General features: G+C 25.0%; 2 protein-coding genes across 8 annotated transcripts; both read left to right on the top strand.

The window, feature by feature from the left end:
• Positions 1-948: 948 nt before the first annotated feature.
• LOC132927368 (putative uncharacterized protein DDB_G0282133) lies at positions 949-16,020 on the top strand. 6 transcript variants are annotated; one of them, XM_060991886.1, is made up of 24 exons: positions 949-1,275; positions 2,868-2,935; positions 3,016-3,222; positions 3,403-3,504; positions 3,907-4,002; positions 4,159-4,254; positions 4,387-4,482; positions 4,634-4,735; positions 5,953-6,048; positions 6,434-6,469; positions 6,580-6,618; positions 7,735-7,884; positions 8,006-8,269; positions 8,600-8,680; positions 9,441-9,521; positions 9,800-9,880; positions 10,143-10,226; positions 11,256-11,336; positions 11,486-11,566; positions 11,777-11,890; positions 11,951-12,260; positions 12,320-12,495; positions 13,893-14,452; positions 15,643-16,020. In XM_060991886.1, coding segments are annotated over exons 2-24 (2,952 nt in total). In that variant the 5' UTR covers positions 949-1,275; positions 2,868-2,933; the 3' UTR covers positions 15,660-16,020. The 6 variants fall into 6 exon arrangements, with proteins under 6 accessions (XP_060847869.1, XP_060847867.1, XP_060847865.1 ...); XM_060991880.1 differs by lacking the exon at positions 2,868-2,935 and having other exon boundaries at positions 950-1,275; positions 15,643-16,017; XM_060991884.1 differs by lacking the exons at positions 2,868-2,935; positions 5,953-6,048.
• A 2,540-nt stretch (positions 16,021-18,560) lies between these two features.
• Positions 18,561-24,487, top strand: LOC132924690 (uncharacterized). 2 transcript variants are annotated; one of them, XM_060989125.1, is made up of 3 exons: positions 18,561-18,731; positions 19,781-19,873; positions 20,719-24,487. In XM_060989125.1, the coding sequence occupies exon 3, from the start codon at positions 20,877-20,879 to the stop codon at positions 24,306-24,308; it is 3,432 nt and encodes a 1,143-aa protein (XP_060845108.1). In that variant the 5' UTR covers positions 18,561-18,731; positions 19,781-19,873; positions 20,719-20,876; the 3' UTR covers positions 24,309-24,487. The 2 variants fall into 2 exon arrangements, with proteins under 2 accessions (XP_060845108.1, XP_060845109.1); XM_060989126.1 differs by lacking the exon at positions 19,781-19,873.
• Positions 24,488-24,754: the final 267 nt, after the last annotated feature.

Here is a 24,754-nt window from a genome sequence, read left to right as displayed (position 1 = left end):
ATGTATAAAAAAAAAACTGATGTGATTTAAAAAAAATATATGTAAAAAAAGTTACAAAGAAAAATTGCTTTAAAAATTTTAGTATTCTGACTTTTCTGAAAAGTTGGAAAATTTAACATAGGCTCTATGCTTTCAAGATACAGAACCAGAAGTAGATATATTATGTATAAGACCCCTAAGTCTTATTATTTATATCTAATACAGTAATACATACCTTGGTTCTTAAAAAAATGAAGATAATTTATAAAATATATTTTAACGTGAAGCTATAAATTATAGTTTTAAATTATTATAAAAAAATAATATTTAGTATACTATATTACTATATGTCATCTATATTTTATCATACCATTCACACCTAATGATTTTTAACATTAATTGTTTGATATTTATTGTTTACTTATACATTCAAATATATAGAACATTTTTGGTCAGAACTCAGAACTCAGAAAATGACAATTACTCGTTTTGATAAAAGACAAAAATTGACTAGACTTGATTTGTTATTTTTTTCGTAGGAAAATAATCGGTGGTATCTCATTAGTCATTTATTGGAGGGAAATTGTTATGGCTCTAGAATCTAGATAATCGTGATGCTAATGTTGTTGGTATATTATCGTTCAAATACACAATCGATGCGGTACGGCGGTCTATTAATACCTCAAACGGCACAAACCATCATAGTAAATTTATCATACAGTATGTACTATAGACACATCTCTAAAACATAATAATTAATATCGATACCACCGAAATCCGAAAACGGAAATTGATCGCACTCATCTCTAAATATTATACGTCTAAATGTGATATACCTAATTAGTTTCCGGCAATATTACCTAATGTATAATATTCTATTATTATTATTACATAACTGATATTATTTAATAATAATCATAATATTATGACGTAACGTATTATTAACGTATGTCCAAAACCGTGGTTGCACTGGTCGCGCGACGTAATATTTTTATAGTCACCGTCTCGCCGAATGTCGTTGGATCGCACGGCAATATCGCCAATATCGTTGAAGCGTTTCAACGTTTACCACTGTGTCGTTCTGAACGGGCTCAGACCTTTTTTTAGTAGTGCCGCGTTTTTTTTTTGTTCGTTTCTTCTTAGTTCTTGTCTTCTGTTCCTGGTTATTCGTTGTTCGTTCCGCGCTCGGCACGTTTTCCTGAAATCGGAAAACGTTCGCTGCGATCTCAATCCACAGTATTCCGACAGACCCGTGACACGAGAATCCACGATGGCGATGACGGATGCGACGCACAAGTGAGTGGTTATTTTAAGCGCACGCGTAACGACCGTTGGCCGGCTGATCCATCAGTGGTTGTTGGGACTGTTGGGAGACGGTCAGGCTTTGGAATCACGATTTTACCGACGCGCTTGTGATCCGCCAGTCGTTTGTTCTCGGACTGAATTCTTCGACAATCTACAGCGTATAACTTACGACTTTTTTTGTGATCGCCGTTACGGCTACGGGAAGGACGACACTAGATTTTCTATGTTTTTGATCGATTTTATCAATAATTCGTTAGTTAATCAATAGTAAGGCAATCGCGCATGCATTTAATACAAAACAGTGGTGTAACTGAGGGCCCGCAGTCCCCGTGTCGCGGGGGGAGAGGGGCACGGTAATTTGGGGCCTTTGGTTAAAGTAAATTTAATTCCCGTGAAAAAAAAATTGAATAAATGCTTTTTTCAAATTGAATTAGTGTTAATTTATGCATAGTTTAGATATAAACATGTTAGTTGACAAATTTTCCCAAAAAAATGCTAGAAGATCGTAGAAATTTAAATAAAATAATTCATTAAAATTTAATTATTTATACATTAAGTAATAATTGTATAATAAAGTGTAATATTAAATAAATATTGTTATTTTTTATCATATCATAACAAAATTTTAATTAAAATAAGTGATTTACCTATATCAGATTAATATTTTTAAACTAATATACCTACCTAAACAGTATTTTAGGGGACCATTTTTTATTTTTGCAGGGGAGCCCAAATTGTTTTGTTACGCCACTGATACAATAGGTATTAAAATGGTCAGATAAAGTAAAATAATGATTAAGTTTATAGCTAGTTTATATTTTTGTATTGAATTTTATAAAATTTAATCTGATCACCCTAGTCAAAATCAAAGTGCATGTATCTAGATTTTTTTATTTTAGAGGGGCTTGTAAAAATAATGAATAATATGTGTGGTTTTATATAGGGTGGTATTCGAGAAATAAAATATTTTAAACAATCTAAGAAAAAAATCTGTGAAATTAAATTATTTAGATACTTACCAAATAATTTAATTTTTAAACCTATTTTTTTCAAACTAAAAATTTAAAGAAATCTGATAATCAATAATTTTACTTTAAATGATGTCTTATAATTTTTTTTTATTGGCAAATATTGTTCATATGTTACCAATAAATCAAAATAAGGTTGTTAAATACATTTTAGTCATGTTATGCCAATGATAGGTATGTATTGATATGACATTTTTAGAGCTACTTATTATTTAATAAATAATCAATACACTACTGAATAAGTGGTTTACTATTGTTAAACGTGGACAACTTTTATTTTGAAAAAAACAGTCTAATATATTAATGCAAATAGAAACTTATTTATTGTAAAATGTTCCCAAATGTTTCAGTTAGAGGTGGTGATTTGCTCTCTCAATTACTCACACATTTTTCCTAAGTTTCCTACGTGTAAATTTGCTTTTCACAGTGAAGATTTTACAGAAAAAAATTAAACATAATGTTAATATTTTGTAAAAATAATCTCAACATTTATAATGCTCCTTTTATAAATGATAAAATTATATATACTAATAAATAATATGTTTTTTTATACAGAAATACCTAATCAAAAGATTATGTGTATTTAATTCTTTTTTTCAAGAAGACTCAATTTAACACATCATGTAATATTTTATAGGCATTAAATATTTTAAATAGTTACCATTAATTTTTAATTTAATCATTGATTATTTTATAAATTTAGGACATTATCTGATGGAATAGAACGCTGGAAAACCAAAAATTTTTATTTGAGTATGGTAAAGTACATTATTTGTAATGTACTAAGAATTTTGTTGTATATTGCGGCATATGTGATGCGCAAGTGTAGTTCATTGTTTGAAAGTTTATCTGATGATCTTAAAGCAATTGAAAATGCAGAAGATTCAGCTGAGAAAACTATTAAAAATAGGTATTAGTAAATTTAATTTTTAAATATATTATGATAAACTATTTTTAATAGATATGATCAAATTCTAAAATTCCTCAGTTTGATGTACTAGGAATTAAACAAATTGTCTCTTTATTTAATTAAATAGGTAGTAATTTAATAAATTTTTATCTACACTTCAATATTTTTATTTCTTTAAAGGTGTGATGCTTATTGTTTATCCAATTACACCAATAAAAGAGAAGAACTAAAAGAAGAAAAACAAATTATTAACAATACTGTTAATGAAGTAATAGACAAACAGTAAGTAATAACCAGTGGTCTGGTTAACAACAATTTCAGATGCAATTGCTTCTGAAAATTTTTTTTAGTAGGGGATGGTAGTTAATACTGATCTAAAATATAATTAATTGTATTAGGTATATTATTATGCATTAGTTATTTTAATTTATGTTATTTACTCTGATTACTCCCTCTACAATTTTTTACGTCTATTATATTGGTGAATGGGTCTTGGTATACTTTTCTTTGCTTCTGGAAAATGTTCAGTTCACCATACTACTGGTAACAACTAATTATATCAACTTCTTAAATAATGTGAATTATTATTTTAAAACTTAAAACATTTTTTCATAAAATTTTTTAAAATTTTTAGTTACCTAAGTCGACCATATAAAATATTTCAATGTTTATCTTTCCCTTAAGGTCCAATTATGATACCAACCACATTAATAAACATGAAGAACTAAAAGAAGAAGAAAAAAATATTAACAATACTGTTAATAAATTAATAGACAAACAGTAAGTAACATCTTATAATAATTTCAACTTTTTAAATAATGTGAATTATTGTTTTAAAACTTAAAACATTTTTTTCATAAAATGTTCTAAAAATTTTAGTTACTTGTGTCTTAAGTTGACCTTATAAAATAATTTAATGTTTATCTTTCTCTCAAGGTCCAATTCTCATACCAACCACATCAATAAACATGAAGAACTAAAAGAAGAAGAAAAAAATATTAACAATACTATTAATGAATTAATAGACAAACAGTAAGTAACAACTAATTATGAATGTGAATTATTGTTTTAAAACTATAAAACATTTTTTTATTGAATTTTCTAAAAATTTTAGTTACTTAAGTTGATTTTATAAAATAATTCAATGTTTATCTTTCCCTCAAGGTCCAATTCTCATACCAACCATATCAATAAATATGAAGAACTAAAAGAAGAAAAAAAAATTATTAACAATACTATTAATGAATTAATAGACAAACAGTAAGTAACAACTAATTATTATTTCAACTTTTTAGAAGATGTAAAGTATTGTTATAAAACAATATAACATTTTTTTTATTGATTTTTCTAAAAAAATTAATTATTCAAGTCAACCAATATAAAATAATTTAATGTTTATATTTTTCTCAAGGTCCAATTCTTATACCAATCACATCAATAAAAATGAACAAAAAGAAGCAAATAATATTGGTAATGTTGTGAATGAATTAATAGACAATGTGGCTATAGATGAGTAAGTAACTATACTTAAACTTCCTTAAAAAGTTGCTATGATAAAGTTATATTTAAATAAATGGATATAGCAATAAATTAATATACATTATTTTATACATAATAGTCAAATTTAATTAAAAATTATTTTTATGAGGTTAAAATTCTTAAAAATGTATTATAAAGTGTTAAAATCCAACATAAAAATTTTTCATACTTATATAAAAATATATAAATACTTGGCCATAATTTTCTTTTATGCATTTGAAGTTTTCATCTCTACAAAATTTGTTAAAACCCAATAAATTACCAAGTATTTTGTTATAAAAAATAAACGTATGATATCTTCAATTTGTATAGCTAAGGTTTGAAAATGTAGTACAATATTCTTCATAAGTAAATTGTGCTAGAACTAAAAAATCTAATAAAATAAGCACACAATTATTTTTTTATAGATATTATATTTTTAGTTCAAATATGGACTAAATTACATATTTAAATCATGAATATCAATGTTCATTATTTTTTATAATTCAAAATCATTATTTGTGGAGGCTTTAAACGTTAAAACTTATACTTATATTATTAATTTTATTTTGATTATTGACATTTTCAAAATATGTAGATTCATTTTAAGTTTTTATCTATTTATATCATTTCACAATTTTACGGTAGGGGTAGTATTGACCAAACAGTTAATAACATTAATATAATATGGAATAGATTATATTTGTCAGTATTACATATAATAATTAAATAATAATTATGTATTAAATGCAATGTTTTTGGTAAAAATTGAATCAATCTACCTCAATTCTATTAGTAAAATAAATTACTTTAATAGAAATATCAAAAAAAATATGTAATGTACTTTGTGATATAGGCTGTCAGACTATCTCCACTAAGAATCATCTTTTGTGCATAATGATATGTCATTAAATTCAAACTTAATACATTAATGATCCATCTATTACATTCCTTATACTACAATAGTACCCACTTACCCATCTTTTTAGTATTTTTTCCTATTATGGGAACATTTCATACACGGTGTTATCTAACTTGCATTTGTGTGTATTAGTCATTTAGTCATGATTTATAATATGTATAAAATAAGAACTGATATTATTTTTTTTGATTGAAATTTTAAGATTTTCCAGTGAAATTTATATATTTTTAAAATTTTGTATTATATTTTTTCCACATATTTTTCAATAATTTAAAGTTTTTTCTATATAGGAATAATGGTCAATCTGTTTTTGAACATAATATAGTTACAGAACAACAACTTTTAAATGGAGTTGCTAATATTGTAAATAGTACATTAAACAAAGAGTAAGTTTTAAATATATTTTTATTTTAATAATGGAGACTTGTTTGCAAACATATCAATTAATTTCTAAAATGTACACAACTCAATGCATAAAATTATGAATAGTAAAACAAGTTGTTTGTAGCTACAATTTTGAGTGTATAGAGTGTACCACTGTTATAATATTATCTCAGACCTTTTCCATACGGAACAGGATTTATATACTTGTAGTTTTTAATAGGTTGTCGTTTATCGGTAATGTTAGGAATAAATTATAATCTATATGTATATAAATTATTACCGTATAACATAATTTAATATTTGGTTTTCATTATTGAATTAATATATTATTAGATCTTTTTAAAATGTATTGTAAGTCCAGTAATTTTATTGATTTTTTTTTTATAGATCTGATTCTCAAATTTCTGAAGAATCAAGAGAACAGTAAGTACTAAATTTATGTTTAAATATTATTAAAATATTTTTATAAATGATTTTACTGAAGGTATTTTTAATTAAAATTTAAAATGTTTAAATTATTATTATTTTTACAGTTCTAATTCTGAAGAAATAGAAGAGAAAGTTGAAGAAAAGTGAGTATTGATTTAATTATAAATTATTTTTATTATTTTTTAAATCTAATAATTCAAATAGTTACTTTTAACAGCAATAATAAGACTTTATTTTCTACTTAAATTTTGTCTTCAACTAATACATAAAATAGCGAAATCTAGTTCAGAATAATTAATTTTATATAAAATTTAGTATTTAGAATTTTAATTTGTTCATAAATTAAATTGTTTTAACACTAAGATATATAAAAAAAAATAATTGAAGCCTTAGTCTTACCTTAAAATTAATATACTCTAAAGCAACATAGTTAAATAGATTGTCAAAAATGTAAAATTATTTATGGTATGTTTATAAAATGAAAATAATACAATATATGAAGAGAACGTTCACCATCATGTGTAGTTTCTGACGTTTCTGTATTATAGGAAACATAGCTTATCTAAAAAGTAAAGCACATTATCCATAGCTATCCATTAAAAATAATGACTGTTATAATATTATGCATATATACTAATATTATAAATCTAAAGAGTTTGTTTGTTTGAACGCGCTAATCTTAGGAACTACTGGTTCGAATTGAAAAATTATTTTTGTGTTGGATAGTCCATTTGTCGAGGAACACTTTAAGCTATATAACATTACGCTGCAAACATTAGGAGCAGTGAAAAATGTTGTAAAAACGGAGAAAATTATCTATATATATATACTATTATATAAAGATAAGTCGTTTTTTTGACATTGTTAGGGGTAATCTCAGGATCTACTGAACCGATTTTGAAAATTATTTTACCAATAGAAAGCCACATTCTTTGTGAGTGTTATAGGTATAAATTTAGTACAATAAAGTTAATTATTAATTACAAAATTAATTAATAAAAGTCATTATATATTTTAAGGATAATAGATTACCACATTGTTAATGCTAACCTCAATTTTTTACTATACTAGCAGTATTATAATTTCAGACAATATGGTATTTTAATATAATATTTTATTATATAATAATTAAAGTTTCTTATCAAACATTAAATGCTATATGTATATTAATTAAATTTAAGTTTCTATTACGTAATTGTTGAAATTAAAATTTATTAGAAAGTCTTCTTTTAAATTTAATTATTATTAATTATTTTTAGAAATATTACTGGCAATGTGATTGAATCCGCAAGAGTTAGAAAAAGATTTGGTATTAAAAATACTGCAATACTTTTAATAACTAAAACAATTAAGGAAAACAATTTAAAAGACAAACGATTTAGGATGGAAAATGAATTGAATAGAAACAAGTAAAAGAGCATATTAATATTGTTATTACATTTTGTAAATGAACTCAACTAATATTTATAATAGTTAAGCTATTATTGAGCTCTAATTTATTGAGTACTAATATATTAATATGTTGTACAGAATGTTAAATAATGGAAAACCTTATCGCGACAAAGATGAAATCCTTACAAGTAAATCTGATAGTTTTAAAAGAGAAAGAGAATCATCATTAAAAAATGAACCTGAGAATACTGATTGTTTATTGAAAGTAGCTAACGATAGCTGTATTAAAGACATCGCTATTGTTAGCCCATCCAAATACAAAAATGATAGCAAAAACCTTGATATCCACAAAAGTAAAGAATCAATGGAAAATGAAAGGAAAATCAATGGAAATGAAAAATGGTGGGTATTTTATTTCACTAAAAGTAATACATTATACAATATGCTATTTTTTAAACACAGAAATTATGTTATTTTTTAACTATTTAAATCAAAAAGTAAATGTTTTTATTTGAAGTTTTTAACAGTACAGTTAGCATAAGATAGACAATGTTATGAATTTTCATAACTATAGTATATTATATAATATGCATATTTGTTACATTTTGTTGTATTTCAATATAAATTGATTATTATTATTCATGAAAATAATGTGTATAGAATATCATCTATATTTTATAGTACATATTTTTGTTGTTGTAAATTCTTATGATTAATTAAACCATTTTTTAGGGTCATGAAAAATAATGTTGACCACGGGGTAAATGATGTTGGTAATGAAAGTAAAAAACCGATTACAAAAACTGAAAATGCGTAAGTACCATTATAATAAATAATATTTAGAACAACTAGAATATTATATTATTTTTTCCTTTAAACTTAAATAATGATGATTCTTTATTTATTTTTTGAGATCCTTCGTCCAGTCTAAGCATGTTCTCAGTATTCTGGTAACTAAGTTCAATGCTGTTTTGACTTTAGCGATGTCTGATTTAAAAAAATCCTTTTATCATCACTAATATATTAGTTATACTGAATTTAAAGATTATTGATGGATTCATAAGTGCATTTACTTTCAATGTTATGTAATGAACTAATAAAACAAATTTACTTGATTTAGTGTCATAGGCCTTTGGCGCCCAATAGTAACTTTATTAATAAAAGCAATATTGTATACTGTACTATTGTTGAAACAACTATTTTCTAATTATAATAATCAAATTACTTGAGATCATTTTATCTTCGTTTTTTTAAATCAAATTATTTTGGCTCTGCTACAGTTATATTTTTGTAGTAAATAATAAATCCATCTTATAATTCTACTCTGAAATATACAATTGACATTGTTCAATAATTTATTTGATTACAATCTAAGTATTTTTTTTTCTTTTATAAAATTCTAGAGTTTTTATGTTTTTCAAGAACTGTAGAGTAGTATCTTCATTGTATTTCATAAAGTGCTCAACTTTTTATGAAATTCATAATTTCTTGGAAAGTCTATTTATAATTAGTTAATAATATTCTTATTAATATGTATATCCTATACCATACTTATAATGAAGTAATTATTTAGGTCTGTAGAAAATAATAATGAACATATGAAAAACATTAATAGTGATGAAAATAAAATACTGATTACAAATACTGAAAATATGTAAGTATTCTCATAGTCATATTTAGAACAACAGCATCTTAAAACAAATGTTCATCTCTTAAGCTTTGTATAATTGAGATTTTCCTTATGCATACATTTATATTTTAATTTAAAATTAAATTATTTCATTAATAAAAAAATAAAAGTTGTTTTAGGTATATATTGTATACAACTTATATAAACCATTAGGATGTCTCTGTCTATAATCGATTAATAATATTCTTTTAAATATCAATTATTACTTAATTATTAGTACCTTTAATAAAAATTGTTTTTAGGATTACAAAAGTTAATGATGTTCACTGGAAAAATTTTGATGATTATGATTATAGTAAACCAAATACAGAGACCAAAAATATGTAAATATCATTATAGTAAATATTTAAAACAATAGAATATCAAAAACCTCTTCAGTTTAAATTTTTGAGAATCTTTATTATAATATATATGTTTATTGTATCCTTATATCTTTAAAATTATTTTATTTATAAAAAGGATTACATTATTTTATATTGTTAACATATAATCAACCTATATAAACTGGATGTTCTATGAAAGTCATTTATTATTAATTTAACAAGTTCTTTTTAGTATATTCTTATTAAAAAATTTTTTTTTCAGGAACACAACAAATAATGATGAATGCTGGGATAATTATAATGTATCTAAAAACAAAGAACCAATAACAAAGACTGCTGAAAATATGTGAGTTTTATCATAGTAAATATTTTGTACAATAAGATCTAACTTTGTTTAATTTAAAATTATAATATATTGTTTTTACTATATTCAATGTGTATACTATACCATGTTCAGTGAGAAAATATGCCATGGCCCGACAAAAATCGATTCTTCTGCGCATTTCCATGTAAAACCATGCTTTAGTAGAACTAGGCATTAGTTTTGTTGGTTGGTGGTTGAGTGGGGATGCGTAGAATCTGCATATTCTCATAGGATAAAGTATATGTATGTATGTATGTATGTATGTATGGAGACTAGCCAATTAATGACTAGGAGTTCAATTTTTATTTAAAACTTTTTTTATATATATTTTTTTAGTACATCTGTAAATAAATAAAATTTTCAAATTAAAACTATATAATAATTATATTATATGTTGTTTAAAATTTGTCAATAATATACTATAGTAAATTACTAAAATATATCTTGTTAAAAAGATTGTGTTTTTGAAATATGCATGCTAAAATGTTGAAATACGATACTTTAAGAGGATGTCAGCCATTTTTTTTTTTTTTGTAATCCATGTGCAACATAGCAAATTTGTGTTCAGAATAATACATCATATGTTAACAAACTTAAGTATTAGATTGACAATTCACTCGTGAGTTAATTCTCATTATCAAACTTAATGTTAATAAAGTTATCTGTATTCTTACATTGACTTGTTTTTATGATATTTTTATTTTAAAGCAAGAAATGATCATTTTTAAATTGTAACATTTAAAAATTGAAATATTGTAAAAAAAATAATACTCTAAACATTAAGTTTGATATTAAATATTAGTTTAACAATTCACTCTAATACTAAAGCTACAACACAAGGTTGGTTCTATTGAACTTAAATTTGGTATGTTGCATGTGTGTTAGAAAAAAACATATATTTTTGAAATTCTTTTAATCTTTCTGCTTAAGGTAGTTTTTATAATTACTTAAATAATATTTAATATATATATATATTTTTTTTTACATTATTATTAATAAAACTATTTTCAGGATCATAAAAAGTAAAGACGAATCCCTAAGTAATAATGAAGGTCGTGAAAACAGAAAATCAATAACAAAGACTGAAAATATGTAAATACTGTCATAGTTAATACTTAAAACTAAATTTGTTTTCCTATTGAAAATTTTTTCTATAAATTAATCATTTATTGTGTCTTAAAAAATATTTGTTTACATAATTTTATAATATATAAAACTTGTCTTAATAAATCAATTTATAGGACCACTAAAAATAACAGTGAACCCAAGGAAAATAACAATAGTTATGAACATAAAAAATCTATTACAAAGACTGAAAAGATGTATGTACAATCATAATAATATTTAAAACACTAGATTACAAAACTACATTTTCTTTTGAGATTCTTTGTTATAATTCCTTTTATTTTACTTGAAATCTTTAAATTTATTTTTGTATTCAATTAATTGCAAATTCAATAATAACTATTAACTTTATATTTTTTAAAATTATGAAGCAATTTTTTAAATGTATATATATATTCTTTTTTTAGGTTAAATATATTTGAAGTGAAGGATGATATCTTTGGTTTGCCTTCTAAATTTTCTTTAGCACATTGTGTTTGTGAAGATTTTCATAATTCTTTTGGCACGACAGCTGATTTTAAGTATGATAATAATACTTGTAATGTTTTTATTTTGTTTGTGAAATTTAATTAACTTTTCAGATTTAAATTTGGTAATATTGGTAAATTAATGGATCTAAATTTACGTGTGAGCGATGTTGGTCATATTATACATAAAGAGCAACATATATTTTATTTGGTCGTAAAAAGAAAAATGTCACAAAAACCTCTTTTAAGTAGCTTAGAAATAGCATTATATAATTTACGTAAGCAAATGAATGATTGTAAATTAACAAAACTTGCAATCTCAAAATATGGATTTGAAGAATTCAATCTGATGGATGTGAAGGCACTAATTTCAAAAATATTTGCATTATCTAATATTGAAATCACTATATGCTTGAAATCATCAGTGAGTTATTATTATATTTGTTTTTATCATTTGATTGAATTATGTTTTTAAATCTATAGAAATTAGAAACAGAACATATTAATCCACCAAAAATAAATTTTACTTCTAAACAATTGTGGGAAATGGAGAAACAAACTGATTTAATAATATTTATAAATATTAATGCAGTGTATTTAGATGATTGGAATGATAAAGTTGTTGAATATATCAATGCCAAATATCCATTTAAAGAGAGGTAATTTGTATTTTGTTAATGAATGTTAAATGTTTATATTCTTCAAACAAATTGATTTATGCCATATATTTTTAAATATTGCGGCCCTTGTAACTAACAGCAGTTAAAGAATAGGGAAGTAGCTCATAGTCTTAAACAATTTAAATTCAAAATTAATTTTAAGTGTTTATTGAAATATCAACAAATATATTCTTAGTATTTATTGAACTGTAGATTTTTATAGATTATACAACACTGGATATGTAATATTGCAATTATTCATTACCAATTTTAATTTGGATTCAACTTATTAGTGGCGTCTTTTGGTAGGAGGAAATACATTTTTCTACTCGTCTCTTGCTACTATACATTACTATTGAGTCAAATCCAAATGAAAATCATGAACAATACATTACATTTGTGTTGCATTTCTGTTATTTAATCTACGATTAAACTGATTAAATGTATGCTATATCCAAGGAAAATACAACAATTCAACAAAGGTGCTTATGGTAGCTGTGATATGCCATGTCTAAATATGGCCTATCTTAGGCTCCCCTGTATAGACAAATCACTATTTGATAGATTCCTGGTGGTCAACTGATGATTCAAGTTATTGTGTTCTCACGGTACACACATTCGTGCGATGATCACATTTTTGTCAGATTAAATACCAGATTAAATATTCCAGTGGTCTTCAACTGGTGGGTCAACACCCATATTTGGATCGCTTAAGCTTTAAAATTGAATCGCGATAAGTCTTCTTTTTAAAATAAAAATCTAATTTATAAAATTATATAAGGTAAAAAAATATTTTTTTAATTATAAAACTTAGAAAATTAATAAATTAAAATACAGTTAAAAAAATGTTGTATTGTATTCAGTTTTAATAGTACTATTGCAAAGCATTAAGCAATTTTAGCTTTTTTACAAAGCTTACGTGGGTCACGAAAAATGTAAACCTAAAAAACTAGGTCGCGAGTCCAAAAAGGTTGAAAACCACTGCTGTATGCCTAAACCCTTTAGACTACAATTAGCTATGCTTATCTAGTTTCGACTACTGCATATTTGACCATACTTATAAAGATAAATTGCATCATCTTTAAATGAAATAGTTTTAGTTTTAGTTGATTAAACACAATATTATAACTTGTCGATTAGTCATAAGATTCTATGACATATATTCCTTTCCCAATTGTGTATTACCATTTGGGAATATATGAACCTATTTTGACTTATATTATAATATTATATAGTATATCAGAGCACGTAACAAATATATTATTTTACAGAAGAATCATTGACTAAATTATGCTTAATGAAGTCGGTTTTCTAAAAAAAGTAGTTTAAAATTTAAATTAACCTTAATAATTTATCATTGTTATTATTAATAATTATTAATTTTTGATTATTTATAGATTATTACAAGATATTAATGTTAAACCAGTGACTGCTGGTGATGTACTATTATATAAAATTGATACTGAAGTATTATTTTGTATATTCATTCAATCTATCGATCAACATCCATCATATTGTAAATCTCTTGAAGACGCTTTTCAAGAGATGAAATCACAATTAACTGGTTATAGATATTTGGCAATTCAACAAGATCCATTAAATCATAAGACTAACATGCATCATTTTGCACGCAATTTGGCTATGCTGAAATCAGTTTTTAGTAATCGGAATGCTGAAATTTGGATTTGTGGTGATACTGAACAACATAATACTCTTCAATATCAACAATATAAAAAAATTGTTACTGACGCCATTGATGTGGGCCATAAACGACATTCAAAAACAAGTTCTAGGTCTAGAAATAAATTAGATAGAAAGAGACATAGTATAAATAGTAATAATAGTAATACCAGTAAACATGATTCAGAAGAAAACCATTACTGTAAAAACACACCGGATGTAAACGCTGTTAAATATTTAAATCAAGAAGAAATATCTAGTAATAATTACATAACAGGTAAATACATTTTAATATTTACCATAATGTTACGCAGCTTATTATATAATTTGATCTAATTTTCCATGTTTGTTGATGTTTTAGAAGAATTTGTAATACATTATTTTATTTCATGTTGCATATTAATTATTATATTTTTATGTTGTAAAAAAAACATATTCTGAAATATTGATGTTTATGTGCTATTTTTAACTATACTTTTAAAATTATATACATGTAAATAATTTCAATCTAGTTTTTAGAATGTTCAAATAATAAGTCATAAAAAGTGATCATGTAGATAACTGCTCCTTTGTACAGTCTATGTCAGGTGAACTTTATCATTGGTTAGGTTATTGTAATGGATGTGATAAATTCAAATTTAATGATTTATCAATCAGATACATTGACTAATTTTAAGTGGACACTGTCAAATTTTTTTTAACCAGTTATCAATTATATAGTTACCAATCAATTATTTTATTAATAATAATAATATTATAGTTTAACAAATACCCATATATATTTTTTTATTTTACCCAATTATTTCTACATTTAACTTACCAAAGTACAAACTATACTTTGTCAAACATGAAACAAGAAAACTTGTTTGGGTACAATAAAAATTGTTTCTTATGGTATCCCTGTGAAACACTCAGCCATATTGCTACTATCGAAACCAGTTCTGGAACATTTTTGTCAAGTACAAAAAAAAAAAATATATAAAAAAAATATCAGTATAAAATCAATATAACACTCATTGCACCACATAGAATTATTAAAATATTTTAAGCTAAAAACCATCGCTCACAAAAAATAAAAAATTATCGATTTGCAAATTCTATAAAACAAAAAAATATTGCACATTGATTAGACAAAAACACCAAGGAGCTAACTTCTTGGATACAACCATATATTAGTTAAGCATAACATTCTCAATTAGCAAATGTAGAGATATAAACACAGATATATTATTCTTAAGCACTGGTTTTCTACTTGATCAGACAATAGAATATTATTTCAAGTACCTATTTACAATTAATCACATTCATTAAATTATAATAATTATATATCCACCTTCTATTATTTAAGAAAGAAATATTCTTAAACAATTGTATTTATATTTACTATGTTTTTATTAATACTTAAATATAAATACTATAATTTTAATGGTTTATCACTATTTATTTTTATTCTTTTTTTTTTTTCAGAAAATTGGGACAACTGATAATTTTACATTTATTATTTTATAGTCTTCGTTTTATTAATAATTAATATTTTGTTATATTAATTTATTTTTACTGATATTACTCTTATGAGTATTGAATTAACAGAAAGTTTGGTTTGTTGTTTCATGATAAAACTAGATAAATTAAAAGAAAAAAAATGTAACAATACATAGTTTTTAGTGATTTTTCTGAAGTCAAACATAAATTATTAATGCATTAAATTCATTTTACACATAGGTATATACATATTTTATTTTATTTTTTTTTTTATTGAAAATAAAATTGTTGTTATTTGTAAACTTATTTCTTTAGGTTAACTGATTTCTGTTTACAATTTTTCCAGTTATTTTTAAATATTGGTAAAATGTTGTTTATTTTTAGTTCAATATTTCTAATTGTAACCCATAACTTATAAATATTAGTAGTTTTTAAAAATAAAAATTATTATGATGTAAATACATGGTCATATTAATATTTTAATAAATTATGAAATAATTTTATTATGTACTGTATTTGTATTATTTTGTTAAATTTTATTTTAGTTGAACAAGAAAAATAGAATGTATTTTAATCAATACTGTACATTAATAGTAGTTAGTGTTCATGTTCAATATGTCCTGCTGATTGTTGATGAATAATATTTACACAATATAATTTTCATTGGAATAGGAATTATGGTAGTATGAAATTGGAACATTTGTATTGCTTTATGGCTAATAGGCAAATGTTTAGAGGACGCTTTACATATATGTGTTGACTACTTTTCTGCGTCATACAAACAATATTTTTCATTTTTATAAGTTTTTAAAGATCATTAATCATGATCATAACTTGCTTCAAAATAAAAATATCAATAAAATTGTCCAAGATACCATTGATAATAATCTTACCTTTACTTTTTATGAAAATGTAAATAACAGAATAAAATAGATTATTATAAAGGTAGTACTTGCTATGTAATATATTGGTTAGACAGAGACAACACATGAGAGTGGGCATCCCACTGTGTACCTTTGATTTTTAGTTGTTGATTATTTGAGATTACATATACATTTATACTTAAGCTTTGTTCTAACAAGTAAGTTAGACAATTAAAAGTAAAATCTTTGAAGTAATATTTCTTTTGTCAAAAATACCTAATATACTTATACCTAGTTATACCTAATATACTTACATGATTACATAGATAAGTTTATAAGAGAAAGATTATTTGTTAGTTGGATGAAAGAAAAGTTAATTTTGGTTTTGTACTAGATACCAAATTATTTTACAATAAATGTTTAATTACAATTTAAAATTCAAAAACATCTATATTATATATAATTTTAATATAAAATATTGCCTATTTGACTAAAAATGGAGTACTATCCTCCCCCAAAAAAACTGAAAGCTATTAGTTTATAATATAAATATTTAATCTATTAAATATTATGTAGATATATATTATATCTCTGTGATGTAAAATTTTTATTTTACCTTAAAGTTACAATAATATTGTCAATTCAATATACTAAATGATTTTTACATTTTTCAACTTCTAGCATACTTAATTTATGAAACTTTAATAATACTTGCCAAACGTCTGTTTTTTATATTTATATCTCTTAATAGAAACTTTTAATTAGAAATTTTATTTTAGCGCTTAATTATTATAAAATATCACCGCATGCCCCTGACATTTACTTATAATATAATTAGTCTAATTCCTACAAAAATTATGGAATATACCAACTTTGTTAATTTCAATAATAATGAGCTAATATAAGCATTTAATATATGGGGATGCAACTGATAAAAGCTTGTAGGTACTTTAACAATCCTAAATTTTTCTTTGTAAATGGCTTATGCGTTAAACTAAAAATATATTTTAATATGATACCATAATAATTTCTTATAAAACAATATTTATGGAGGTAATATAATTTATTATTTATAGATGAATATTATATTAAAAGGTATCTATTACACAAAAGCTGTTTCCAACTCTATTTTTCCAATTTTTTAAATTATTAAAATGTTAAGTTTATTTAAGTCTATTTTTCATAATATTTCAACCTCATTCAAATTTCACACATAATTTTATTTAATATTTTTTAATTTTTACTGTTTTTCTAAGGTGAAAACAATAGTCCAACTATAAAAATGGTCATACTTAAATTTTGGCATCCCAAAAATAATTCAAATGACCTTACTGTTATTAAATATACAACAATTGCCAATTAGTGAAATAGATACCTAATCTCAAATCTGCGCATTCTAACTCCTAAGTATTATTATTTTTTTGTGCGAAGGCTAGGGGACTTAAAATGATCAAAATTTGCCTTTGCAATATTATAGCAGTGAAAATTTAAAAATATGCTTTTAAAATTTGTAGGTTCAGGACATGGTTAGATTAATCATATTCAGTAACTACATAATCATAATATTTATCAATTATAATAAAAACACTATAAATTTATTTAGGTACCTAACTATACTTTTATTTAATATAATGTAGATAAAATAAAACCATCAAACTGATATCTCAGAGTTCAGACCCAGAAAATCTATTTTAAATTAAGTTTTTGTGTAAAATATTTTTTTAGCTTTCATTTATTCGTGGAAAACATAAGCGTGGTCAAATATACAACGAAATACTTTAAATATAATCTCGTGTTGCTATGAGAATGAAATACATTTTTACACAATTAGTATTATTTATTATTCTCTATGTAGCTTGCCCAATGCCTATGTAGATACAACATTGCGTACACGACTACACGCATTATTTTGGTGGCGGTCAAAACGCTAGTAAACCCGCGACTTGCAACGGTGCATGTAAAACGTTTCGTATCAGTACTCCGGTTACGAATACGTCGGTACGCGCCGTCGAATATTATCAATTTAGCGGGCCTTCTCACCCGGCTGGCCGGCTAGAAAATCACCGACATCGTTACGGACCATTGTTATTCAGCGGTTCAGCGTCTTTTGCCGTCCTCTTCACAAACGTTTGTTTTAAATGTTTTAAACGAGTTTCCTAACATTTGTATCCACGGACAGGCCCAACACGATCGTTACCGTAAACGAAAAAGGTAAGTCACCGTGTGTCGATTGTTTGTTTATCAACAACCGTGTTTTCAAATTTACGTAAAATAGGATAAGGTCGCTCGAAAATGTATTATTTTTTTTTACGTTTTTCCACAGAATAACGATTATGCATACACTGCTGTTTTAGGAATAATATAATATATAGGTAGTATAATAAAAAAAAAATCATTCGAACCTAAGTTATGATGCTATTAAATGCTATACATGTCTTTCTTTAACCTATCCTCCTGTCGCACAATATGTCAGCGGTCCGACTTGCGTAAATATGAGGTTATGCTACTCAAGGATTTACTGATTAATTTGATTTTCAATTCTTATCGTTTGGAAAAAAACTGGAAAATCAACAAAAAAAATCTGTTGTTGGATAAACTTATCTCAAAGAGAAACGAATTTCCTCCACGCAAACCTAAAACCCCATAACTCCATTAGAACTATCGTTATAATACTTAGGTATTATACTGAATAAGAGATAAACCTGGTCATACTACACCAATCAAAAATACATATATAATAATTATTTTAATTTTGATTTGCAAATCGATTATCAGACCAGTATAATAAAAATTAATACTGCCAAACCAACCAATATTTTTTTCTATATAAGTCTTGTGATCCATCACTTTAAGATATGTCCTACGATACACAACAAATACTACTCTTCACAGTGATTTAAAAATACAAACAATCTAAATGGAATTTCAAAAACCTGCTATAAAATATTCCATTCAAAGTCTTCAATCTACTCTCTCATAATAACATATTTACCCTTTACTTAACTTAAAACATCCATTGTTGTCTTAAAAGAATACAGCATCTTAGAATTCTAGTAACTGGTTAACTACTATTTTGAGGTTCTGTTTTGAATAGTCTCTTTTGTGACAATGTTTCTCATTTCCATTGTACTACATACCTACTATTTATTGATGTTTCTTATTGTAGATGATCAACAAAATTGTTGTTAATTATGAAATTGGATAGGTAAATGTCAAAAATAAGTTTTGTTTGTAATACATTGTACTTTATTTTTTTATAGGTCAAAATAACTTATGAAAATCAATTGTTCTATAACTATATCAAAGGATAATTCCTCTTAGGAGCAATTCTAATTTTCAATTATTGTTCAGAAGTAAGAATATACATTTTTAAAATAAATTTAATTTAATTTATAATAATTCTTATATAGACCAATAGTCTTAATTATCATTGTTGGTCCTAAAAACTAGGGATGGAAAATATTTTTAAAATGTTATTAAAAAAAAAAAAAAAACTAGTAAAATGATAACAAAAAAAATACTTAGGTAGTTTGTAAATATTTTTGATACATAAAACAGCTATCCTGTAATATGCGGTTTACCGTCAAACTCGTTCTATTGGCCGTTATGGAGTGTGGTCTACCTTCTGTGGGCCGGGTTCTACACAGACTTAAGATTATCTTTAATAAATATGGTTTAATCTCTTTCCTTTAGTTAACACTTTATCTTATACTTAATGAAATTTGATAACAATGCTTTTACAATTGTAAAAATATAGACCAGACGCTTAGTATTTCACTTAAAGAAGTTTCACGAAACTACTAAAAATGATGTATAAAAATAATGCTTTTAAAGATATTCATCAAAAACATTGTTGTATACGTTGATATACTAAAATTTTTACCATCCCTGCTATGAACAATTATGTTTGTGTCAATATATATGATTAACATTATTAAAAATATGTGTCAAACCATAAAACATTTTATATTAAAAAATAAATGACATTTATATTGCGCATAGTTTAAAAATTAATATCTATTATTAAGACATTTTATTTAAACTAAAGTATTAATCTAACTTAAAAAGTTAACTAGTATTTAGTTTAAATTTTGGAAAAAAATATAGCATAATATATTTCTTCTTAATCTTACTTATGTTAAAATTAAATATACTTTAAATGATTGCATTTTTTTAAACTATTTTCTTTTCCTTTCAGCCGTGGTATTTAGGTAATGGTAATTCTATGAAAAATGAAAAAAAAACAGATCAAAAACGGATAAGAATTATACCAACATAATTTATATTTAAACATCATATATATATAATATATACATCAAGAACATTTTACACAAAATTCAATGCCCCAACAATAAAATGGGTGATGGTAAATTTAATGGTACTAATTCGCGTATGAAGAGAACTACTTATGATGAAGATAGAGCATTCAAAGAAGAACCACCTTTTAAATCACAGCGTTTATATCAACATAATGATGATCAATATTTGCAAGGCCAAAATGATACTCAGTATCAATTTGAAAATACTGAAATCACTGAACACAATTATGAAAGAATTCCAGCTACAACTGTTTATAAAAAATTACAGGTATTGGAAATTAGAGATAAAATATTACGTGCATCTACTACATTACCAATTAAAGAAGTTAATGTTGATGAAATCAAACCAATGGTTGGTACTTGTCAAGATATGTGTCCAGAAAAAGAACGTTTATTACGTATACATGGTAATATGGTTTCACCGTTTGAATGTAAAATGATTGACACAAAATTAGAACCAGTTTTTGAAATGATGGTAAAACAATATGCTAGAAGTTCCGCTGACCAAGCTAATCCGTTATCTCAAGAATTGAGACCGACACCTATACTTATTAAAACTATGCATTATATGCTTAAAAATATTATATACCCAATTGAATCTAACATTGAACAAGATTTGGCTAGTTGGTATGACTTTTGTTGGGATCGTTTGCGTGCAATACGAAAAGATATTGTTCAACAAAATTTACAGAACTCTGAAGTTGTGACAATATTAGAACAAATTGGCCGTTTTCATATTGCCTGTTATGATCTAATGCTTGGTTATACAGGCTTTGATATAAAGTTAAACACAGAAAACCTAAACAATTGCATTCAAATGTTAATGCCTATGTATAGAGATTCAGAGCAACCATGTCCAAATGAACCAGAGTTTGTGTCGTATGAGTTGCTCATGCATTTAGGAAACCCACAATTTCATATAGCATATGATTTATTACCAATTCATATAAAACAAACACCTCAAGTGAGATTCTGTATTAAGGCTAATAACACTTATTTACAATCAAGTGATTGTAAGGCGTTCTTCAATTTACTAAGAAGTACGACTTTTATGAATTGTTGTATATTACAAAGAGTTATTCCAGGTATTAGATATAATAATATAAAAATGATGAACATGTCATATACTACCGTGAAAAGAGTTTATAAGCTTGAAATGGGACATTTTATGGAAAAATTATGTTTTGATGATAAACAATTAGCACAAGAGTTTTTTTCTGATATACAATTACAGTTTAATGAAACGCATGTAGACCTTTCTCGTAATATAGCCATTCGTGCGCCTGAGCTTAGAAGACAAAAACAAGAATTCATAATTTCTGAGAAAAGACAAAATTTAACATTCTTAATATCTAGAGTAGAAAACATGCCTGATGTTATAGTAAGCCCAGTTCATTCAAGCTTTGACGACAATGATCGTTTTTATGATCATACTATTAATGAAGTAAACAAAGATCTGAGCACTGAAATATCAGATTCTGAGATGGTAGTAGACACTCTTTCTCCATCAAATTCAAGTGATGACGATACAAACAGAAAAGTATTCTCTACTACTCCAATACAAACTCCAGTTTTAGAAATACCTACATTTACTTTTAATTTACCTAAGTTTTCATTACCACCTATACAAGTTCAAAAACCATTTGTCAATTTTGAATGGAATCTGCCTCCAAAATTATCTACTTTCCAAGATATTTTAACCTCAAACCAATCAAATCTATCAACAAGTTCACTTGTAACAAACAATATAACAAGTCTTCCAATACCAACTACTCAAGATGTATTTATAAAACCTCCATGTCAAAGTCCTATGAATATAAGTCCTATTCAGCAAACACATCCTCAGATTAATTTAAATGAAAAACCAGATGTTACACAAGTAATAGAACATCAAACTAATCTTACCAAAAAATATTTTTGTAAGTGGCAGAATTATGTTAACCGTAAGAAGTCTATATATATTGAAGAGATGTTTGCAGATGGTGATTTGTTTCATTCAGAGTGTATTTCATCTTTATCTTCATCTCCGTCATCAACAAAGTCTCTAAGTTTTGTCGATGAAGTTATTGAAATAATTCAAGAAGAACCAAAAGAATGGTTAAATAAACAGTATGTTTTAGCAAAAAAATATTTCTTTATTTGGTTACGAAAAGTTCTACGTAGAAGAAGAAAGATTGAAATTGATCCTGTATGCAGTATGCCATGGTCAGTATTTATGCAAGTACACGGCACACCAAAAGAGACATTATCAAATACGTTTCAAAATGTTAAGTCTGAGAGACAATTTAAAAATCCATTTGATCCATTGAATATTAATAATTCTACAGAATATGATATTAGTGTTCAAATTGCTAATATATTCGTTAAAAATGTAAAAGAGATGAAGAAAGATGAATATGATAGAAAAAAGATATTTTGGAAATTGGCAATTAATTATGGAGATACACCAGAACCCTATTGTATAGAAAAAAAGGTGCTAACAATTATTTATGGTAAATTAGGATTTAGTAACAATCAAGTACAGAAAATTTATACTGATTATAATGCATATTTCATAAAAACAGTGCATAGTTGTATTGGGCAATTCAACTGGACAAACAATGGTTTGAACGCAGCTCTTATTTTTACAAATACGGATAAAGAAGACATTGAGACATTGTTTAAACGCGTAGATTTAATTTTGCAGTCAACTCCAATAGCTATTCCTTTAGTCATGATATTTTCTTCTAAATCAGATAAAAATAGTATTAATCATTACGAATATGTTTTAGATGGGTACAAGGAAAACGAGTACATAAATAATTACTCTGTTTACATATGGGAAGGTCCAAAGACCATTTTGGAATCCATTGAATTCTTTTCCAAACATTATGTAGACTTGACCCCTGGTGCGCGTACAGAAAAATTATATTATAATTTACTCAATTTTTCTCGACATTTCTTCGTAAAAGTACGTAGTTTATTATCCGAAGATAATCCAAATACTATCATTGAAAAATACAATCAATGCTTGGATGCTTATATTTTACGATTAGGTAGAAATAATAAAATATTAACAGACTTGGCACCCGATTTGATTCCATACTACACTCAAAATCCAGATGAATTTTCAAAAGAATATTCAAACTTCAATCTGAAATATTTTGAAGATGTATTAAATATTGCACACCTATTGCCATATGAATCATGGCCACCTAACAATATTGATGATTTAATGGACTATGTAAAAAATATGTGCAAACTTTCAAACCGTAGATCTTGGTGTTTAGACATATTGCAAATGCTCCAATTGTATAGACAAGCCAATTTGGAATACTGTTTATTGAATGCTAGTTGGTATGAACCAATCGAAATGTGGATTGAAGGTACATTAGAAAAGTGTTCTATTGCACAGAATGACTTCATCATATTTTACAATGGTGACCCAATCACCGATGTACTTAATATGATATTTTCAGACCAACAATAAATATATTGAGTTTTTATTAATTAAAAATGACCTAAACCATTTTTAATTGATAATTTTTCATAACTGAAGTATATTCTTCTATATTTGTATGTACATGTTAGTAAATAGTATTAACTATCAAGATATGTATTATTACATGTATTTTTATAAATATAGAGTATTTAAAATTTGAATTTGAATTTAAATTGTTTTCGTTGTTGACACTGACAAAAGCATTTTTTGCTAAAATATAGATTTAAGGTTAATTTTATTTTTATTTAAGTCACAACATTAAAATGTTGTTTTTTTACAACTAGAAATGTAAATTATAATTAATTTATACCCTAAATGTTGGGTAGCCTAATATATAAAAAGTACCAATTGTTTAATAATTTAAATAATTTATAGTTACTAATAAATCAACAAGACTTATTACAATTTTTTAATTTTTTACTTGAATAATTTTT

Source organism: Rhopalosiphum padi, chromosome 3, assembly GCF_020882245.1.
Source record: "Rhopalosiphum padi isolate XX-2018 chromosome 3, ASM2088224v1, whole genome shotgun sequence".
Classification (NCBI taxonomy): Eukaryota; Metazoa; Arthropoda; class Insecta; order Hemiptera; family Aphididae; genus Rhopalosiphum; species Rhopalosiphum padi.
The sequence above is the reverse complement of the archived record's forward strand: the minus strand, read 5'-3'. Positions and strand labels throughout refer to the sequence as shown.

Bases quoted from the DNA above. Each gene is read 5' to 3' on its own strand.
- LOC132927368 (XM_060991880.1), top strand. From the start codon at position 992: ATGTCGTTGGATCGCACGGCAATATCGCCAATATCGTTGAAGCGTTTC. The intron at 7,885-8,005 runs GTAAAAGAGCAT...TATGTTGTACAG, and splicing joins AATGAATTGAATAGAAACAA to AATGTTAAATAATGGAAAAC. The intron at 12,496-13,892 runs GTAATTTGTATT...GATTATTTATAG, and splicing joins AAATATCCATTTAAAGAGAG to ATTATTACAAGATATTAATG.
- LOC132924690 (XM_060989126.1), top strand. From the start codon at position 20,877: ATGGGTGATGGTAAATTTAATGGTACTAATTCGCGTATGAAGAGAACT.